This window comes from Cynara cardunculus, assembly GCF_001531365.2.
Source record: "Cynara cardunculus var. scolymus isolate 2C chromosome LG 15, CcrdV1, whole genome shotgun sequence".
NCBI lineage: Eukaryota > Viridiplantae > Streptophyta > Magnoliopsida > Asterales > Asteraceae > Cynara > Cynara cardunculus.
Window position 1 is genome coordinate 8,527,315 of NC_037542.1, and position 7,721 is coordinate 8,535,035.

The 7,721-nt window shown below is 30.8% G+C and overlaps 1 protein-coding gene across 1 annotated transcript; it reads left to right on the forward strand.

The window, feature by feature from the left end:
* Nucleotides 1-2,478: 2,478 nt before the first annotated feature.
* On the forward strand, nt 2,479-6,065 carry LOC112527890 (protein NRT1/ PTR FAMILY 2.13). The gene is made up of 4 exons (XM_025138738.1): nt 2,479-2,687; nt 2,976-3,193; nt 4,369-4,949; nt 5,149-6,065. Exons 1-4 carry the CDS (start codon nt 2,570-2,572, stop codon nt 6,026-6,028), a joined length of 1,797 nt encoding a protein of 598 aa, XP_024994506.1. The 5' UTR covers nt 2,479-2,569; the 3' UTR covers nt 6,029-6,065.
* The last annotated feature ends 1,656 nt before the right edge of the window (nt 6,066-7,721 follow it).

Below are 7,721 nucleotides of genomic sequence, written 5' to 3' on the forward strand. Positions count from 1 at the left end.
AGTTCTCCCTTGAATAGGCCCCTATATATATATATATATATATATATATATGTGTGTGTGTGTGTGTGTGTGTGTGTGTATATATATATTACATTTGGCTAAATATATGAAATAGCAACCATTTTCACAAATTTCCTTATTATAGTATTGTACTTTCATTTTTTTCGTATTACAACAAATATACTTTTAAATTATTTTTTATTAGTACATTGTATTTTGAAAATTTTACTATTATTGCAAATGGTAACCTTTTGATTTGAATTACCATGACATGAAGTTTCCATGTCATGGCATTGATCACGTGTAACATATTGCTGACCTGATATTTTCTTATTACAACATTTTATTTTCAAAAGTTTTAACTTTACATATTATTTAAAAAGCATATTAAATTAATCATAAAAATATAAATTGTTCATTAATGTAATGATATTAAGAAGACTTGCAGATCACAATTTATCTCGCTAACATTTAAAAAATGTATTTACTTGAACAAATAAAATAAAAATTGTTACTTTCTTTACAAACAAAATATCTATGTTGAAAAGAATACATATCTTGTTTTCTTTTAAAAAAATTGACATGACATATTATTTAATAAATATATTAAATTAATTAAACAAATTCTAAATTATTCATTAATATAACAATATTAAAAAGATTTGTAAATCACACATTTTATAGCGCTAACATTTTAGAAACATGTTAACAAATATGTGTTCTTAGTAAGTAAATAATATGTATTACGTTTCTCACAAATACAATATTTATCTTGAAAAAATATATTATATTTGTTAATGAGTAATTTTTTCAAAATACAATGTCTTAATAAGAAATAATTTAAAAGTATATTGTTGTAATAAGAAAAAATTAAAGTACAATGCTAGAATAAGAAATTTTATAATGATAGATTGTTATTTCTTGCATTTAGCCCAAATATAATATATTTACACTATATATTATTAATTGTTAAGTGTGTATATATATATATATATATATATTATACAATATGTATAGAGTAAATTACATGTCTGGTCCCTATGATTAAAATGACCAAAATGCCCTCTTAATTAACCTATTTAACCAAAAAAAATCTAACGGAGTTAGTGCAAGAGGCTCAATGCGTTATAAATTACAAACCACAAGGTTGTAATACACTGATATTTTAAAATAGGGATCCAATGTGTTAAAACACAAAAACCACATAGACCAATCATGTAATTTACTCATATTCGAATACTTTTGAGTTTATATGACCACCAAGTGCATGTATTACATACATATGTTATAGTAAGTTGATAGACCGAAGAGTTCTTTAGTTGGTTTTTCATTAAGTCTTGTATGAATAAAGTTGTTTATGCAGATTAGTTTGTCTGCGTAGACTGGGAGGGGTTTTTGGGAGAGTTTTTCATAGATGGAATGAGCTTGTTATTTTTAATTGGGAGGAATGGGTCAGGAAAAAAACTTGACTTTCCACATAAAATTTTTCCTAAAAACATATTGAATAAACCGTTTTCTATATTATTATATCATTACCAAAGAGTCATGTATAGCTAACTGAATAAGTTGAAAACCCATTAAATTCATTAAACTGTCAACAAACAGATCCAAAGTTATACAACCTGAAACGTTAGAACTTCACGAAACTAATTCTAAAACACCTGGTTAAATTACATTACAATAAATCTAAAAAAAATACATCGTTTTATTAATATTATCATATGGTATTTCCTTGAGAATGTGTTATTAGAGCTCGTGAAAATCAAGTTTTGTTGTAATAACAATTAAAAACGTTATTTGGACCACGTTTGAACTCACCAAATTTGTAACAATCAGTAACATGCAAATATGCATATTTGGATACGAATCTTTTTCAAAAAGAAAAAGTTAAAACTTTTTGTCATAACATAAAATTGTATGGTTAAGCAAAAAAAAAAAATACAATGCCTCATAAAGGCAAAATGATTAAAATGTGATGGTATTTATATAATCTTACGATTATTTATATATACATACATACATACATCTCATTTTCCTGACATTAATCAAATCATCAACGATGGTCGAGATGTTAAAATTATTTCCACAAATTTTCTTTTGTATTGTTGTCCCAAATTAATCATTTATATTAGTTGGTTCGATTAAACCAAATGTAACATAATATAAACATAATTCATTTGACATCCCTGTAGAATCTTCCATTGAAAAGGATCTACAGTTTTATCAGTTACATCTCAAATTTAAAACAACATGATTAATATTTCATATAATGGGTGTGAGATTGGTACAATAAAGATGTTACGGGAGATAGTACAAACCCCTTTTCCATGACAAAATTGATACGCCCACAGAAATGATAATAAATCTTCATATTTTAATATACGGTGAAAATAAATATATTAATTTATTTTGTTCATAGAAATCAAAAGAATTATATAAAGTGACTTATGTTAAGTATAAATAGATGGTGCATTGAATGGAGAAGGGATAGTTAAGAGCATATATAGCTTTAGAAAACTAGAAGAAGCAATTAAGTGTTTCCCCTTTTTCTTCTTCTTCTTCGATATCAATGCCACCATCATCTTTGCCGGAAAATGATGCCGGAAAAGCTCATCACCATTCTCCGCCACAAGCTAAACCCACCCAACGGAAGCCCGGTGGTTGGAAATCCATGCCTTACGTTCTAGGTACAAAATTTTCTTACTTCCATCTTATTTCTTTTACATTTCCATCTCTTCGTAACCGGTTTGCTATGTACTATCGATCTAACCGTAGCATCGCACAGTCTAAATGAGAAGACGGACCTCATAACTTTCAAATTTGTAATAACTTGTCCAAAATGAAAAAATAGTAGATTTTGAGCTCCTTATATGCTTAATTTTGCGGATTATCAATAATTTTCGGTTTAAAGTTGATTTAAAGGTCTTATTTTTTAATTAAAATTATAGAAAAATAAAAATAATTAATGTTGGCAGGAAATGAATCATTTGAGAGATTGGCGTCAATTGGGTTGATAGCTAATTTCACGGTGTTTCTAATGACGGTGTTTCATATGGATCAAGTATCATCATCAAACTTGATCAACATTTGGTCAGGAGTTACCAACTTTGCCCCTCTCGTTGGTGCCTTCATCTCTGATGCCTACGTTGGCAAATTCTGGGTCATTGCCTTCTCTTCCTTCGCCACTCTTATGGTAATTTTTCCGTATACCAAGGGTAATATTGTCGTGCGGGTATTAATAAAATCTAGATTTATAAGTTCCAACACTTCACGTTATTTATTTCAATAATCATGTTTTATGAAATTGGTTGGACTTTTCCAATATTAAATAACAATTCCTTTGATATCTTTCTCTCTCTCTCTCTCTCTCTCTCTCTCTCTCTCTATATATATATATATATATAAAGAGAGAGAGAGATAGAAGGGTAAGATCACGCATAAAGTTGGTTAATTTGTAAGAAGGCGAGAAGTTTCACAAATCATATGTGATACAAGCATGTTGCATTGACCCGCTATATAATAGATGGCCTTTCCCACGATTATTGGTCACATTGTCTGTGTTCTTTTGAATATGTATCATACGTGATTTTACTCTTATAATCACATATGATCTTGAAACTTTTTGATTTGTTGTAAATTGATCGTCTTTTCATTTACCAAATATAAGGTTTGTATGGTATGTAATATTTGCATGTTTTGTATTTGAAACACACACACACTCTCTCTCTCTCTCTCTCTCTCTCTCTCTCTTTGTATTTATATATAGAAAGAGAAAGAGAGAGAGAGAGAGAGAGAAAAGGGGGGGGGGTTTAAGCAAGAACAAAGTTAAAATAAAAGAACTTAAGTACATATATCAAATGTGATTTTATATTAAAATTCACATGTGAATAAAAAAAATCGAAATGATCAAGGGAGTCTGCACGCTTTGCCTAACGACCTCAAAGGTTTGACCGTGCTTTAATCACATGTGATATAAAAGTTCTCATGATTCCTTATTTTGATCATGTTCTCGTTAAAATAAAATTATAAATGATTTGGTCATTCTTGTATATATTTTTTTTCATTTTTATTTGATCAAACGTTGTTAATTGACTATACATATATAAAAGTAAAAAAGATAAACTAAACCCATAAAAGGAGAAACATACGTCAGTGAAACGATGTGGTGTGACATTGATATTCAATTATTCGAGAAAAAAAGACATTTGATTATTTAGTGGATGACCAAAATGAGACCTTTTCTCTTTATTTTACTACTTTTTAAATATTATGTCATGGATTCTGAACAATTATTGAATACACAAAATCAACAACGATTTAAAAAATCATTTTTAAATATGTTTTAATTAATTAATCGTTGATATACAGGGAATGGTGACCATGACCTTAATCGTTGCACTTCCGAAATTGCATCCTCCAGCATGTTCCCCTCAACAAACCATACTTAACCAATGCAAGGGTCCGACAAACAAACAGTTTGGCTTCTTGGTCCTAGCCCTTGGCTTCATAACCATAGGAAGCGGTGGGATACGACCTTGTAGTTTGCCTTTCGGGGTTGACCAATTCGACCCAACCACGGATGAAGGTAGGAAAGACATCAATAGCTTCTTCAATTGGTACTACACCACCTTCACTATCATTGTGCTCATTGCCTTGACCCTTGTGGTCTACATCCAAGACTCCGTGAGTTGGGTCTGGGGGTTCGGTATCCCAACCATGCTCATGGTCTGCTCCATCGCCTTGTTCTTTGTGGGTACTAAAATTTACATTTATGTCAAACCCGAGGGCAGTGTTTTTTCCTCCATCGTTCAGGTGCTCGTTGCGGCTTACAAGAAACGTAACCTTCCACTTCCCAAAGGTGAAAAAACGTTTATTAGAGGGAATTTTTACGATCCACCTATGAAAGGAACGCATAAAATTCCAAAGTTGCCTCTAACTGACAACTTGAGGTAATTTATATATCTTGTTTCAAATATGTTTGATACATACAATTATATATATACTTGAAATCACGTGAGACCAACCTGTTTTCGTGAGACCATTTTTTTACACTTGAAACTTCACAGCAAAACTATGTGAAGATAACCTTCACAGTGTTTTTTCTGTGGGTTTATAATTTAACTAACATTTATTTCTTTGTGGATCTAGGTGTTTGAACAAAGCGGCAATCGTATTGGATGGTGAATTAAACCCTGATGGATCTGCAGTGAGTTTATGGAACCTGGCAAGTATACAACAAATTGAGGAAGTAAAGTGTCTGGTGAAAGTTATCCCGATATTAGTTTCTGGTATTATTTGTTTCACCGCGATGGTCCAACAATGGACTTTCACGGTGTCACAAGCCCTAAAAATGGACCGCCATTTGGGTCCACACTTTCAAATACCAGCAGGATCAATCAATATCATTTCCATGATCACCATCGGGATATGGCTCCCCATCTACGACAGGATCCTTGTCCCATCCCTTCGAAAAATCACCAAAATCGATAGCGGGATCACCCTCCTCCAACGTATCGGAATCGGTATCGTTTTCTCCATCTTGTCGATGATTGTTGCGGCATCGATCGAGACAATGAGACGCAATTCGGCAAATAACCATCACGGCTCAGACGGGGTTGCACCCTTGTCAGTCATGTGGCTCGCACCACAACTGATCTTGTTGGCATTTGCCGAGGCATTCAGCATTCTCGGCCAACTGGAGTTTTATTACAAGGAGTTCCCTGATCACATGAAAAGCGTGGCTACGGCGATGTTCTCCGTCACGGCTGGTGTTGCAAATTACGTGAGTAGCTCGTTAGTTACGACGGTGCATAAGGTCACCGGAAAAGATGGAAAACCGGATTGGTTAACGGCGGATATAAATGCAGCTCGAGTTGATTACTTTTATTATGTGATAGCTGGATTAGGGGTGTTGAATTTGGTGTATTATCTCATAGTTGCTTCTCGATATCAATACAAGACAAAGATCAAAGATATCGATGAAGATGAATCCCAATTCGATGTGGAGTTGAATGGTATCAAAATTTGAAGTCACTTTGCTTTAGGGGTATAATAATAGACACTTTTTGTATATCACCAGTTTTTTATTATTATTATTATTATTATTATTATTATTATTGTTGTTGTTGTTGTTGTTGTTGTTGTTGTTGTTGTTGTTGTTGTTGTTGTTGTTGTTGTTGTTGTTGTTGTTGTTGTTGTTGTTGTTTAGATAGTAAAGAAATATGAACCGAACTGTATGAGATGGATATTTGAGTACCGGAACCAAACAATTGTTCTTTAAGCTAATATCGACTAATCTACCACCAAAATTAATCATTCACCTTAATGGTCGACATAACTTGGGGTAAGTCCTTCAAATATGAATTAGTAAAAAAAACATCCATAAAAGATAAAGTCATATATAAATCATAACGATTTTAAAGTTTCAAGATCTTCAAACGTTTCCTCAGTATGATCAAAGTTTTCAAATTATATATCTGATTTGGATCTGATAAATTATGAGTACCTATAAATTAAAAATTGAGACTGACAATATTTGGGGTTTTTCGGTTTCTGATCAAAGTAGTTGTAGCCCCTTTGTTTGATTGTTAAAAACAATATAAGCAATATTATTAAAAACATATATATATATATATATATATATATATATATATAATGAAGGCAAATAATCGTATCAGAAAGAAAGTTAAGATGAGAAGCGTAAGAAGGAATCTAAACTCTTGATCGTCTTTTATTTCAAACTCATCCATTAATCATGTTTGATACGAAGATTGATATGATATATCGCATCCTAATATATATTAAAGGAGAAGATCTTTTATTATACTTTTTATTTTAACTTTTCTTCTAATTAAAACCCAATCCATTTAATAAAATATATAAAGGTCATGAAATGATTGTGTAGTCGAAGTTGTTACGATAAACAGGGGCAGATGGATGCATGCTGACCACCACCACATCACATGTACTGTGGAAATTAAATGTCAATATATGATCATATGTATTTATTTTATTTCTCTATAAAATTGTCACATATGTTTTTATTCTTTTTTCAAAGTTCATGGATTTTTGAAACTCTTGAAAACATGGTAATTCAGGTTAGTAATATAGGGTCTCTGTTTATTGGTAGCTTAATAAGCTTAATGTGATTCACAATTTATTTTATAAGTTGTATATGATTGTTTGATAGTAGCTTAATAATATAGAATGTGGTTTATTCAATAAGCTTTTAAGAAAACTTTATACATAAAGCCAAAAAAAAAATTAAACATGCTCTTGTAAATAAAAATTAATGTACCTTCCATCAAAGAAATTTTTTTCCCAATATATACAAATAGATTAATTCAAACAAACAACGCTATTAATTCATGACTTAATAGAAAACCAACCAAACAACCCCTTAATTATGCAGTTATACGCACATAATATAATCAAAATTGATGTAAACCTTCTTTGTACATAAGCATTCTCTAATTACATGTTTGTTGATATATATATATATATATATATATATATATATACTAGAAACGAACTCGCGCAATGCAGCGAGATACATCGTGATTTTAATATTTCATTTTATTCTTTATCTCAGTCGATGTTATATTATATGGCTTTATGTGATTTATTTTTGAATAAAATATATGTTTGAAGATATCATAAAAATTTGACAAAAATATATCGATATTAGTATCAAATTAACTAATTGAAATTCCTCATTTTTT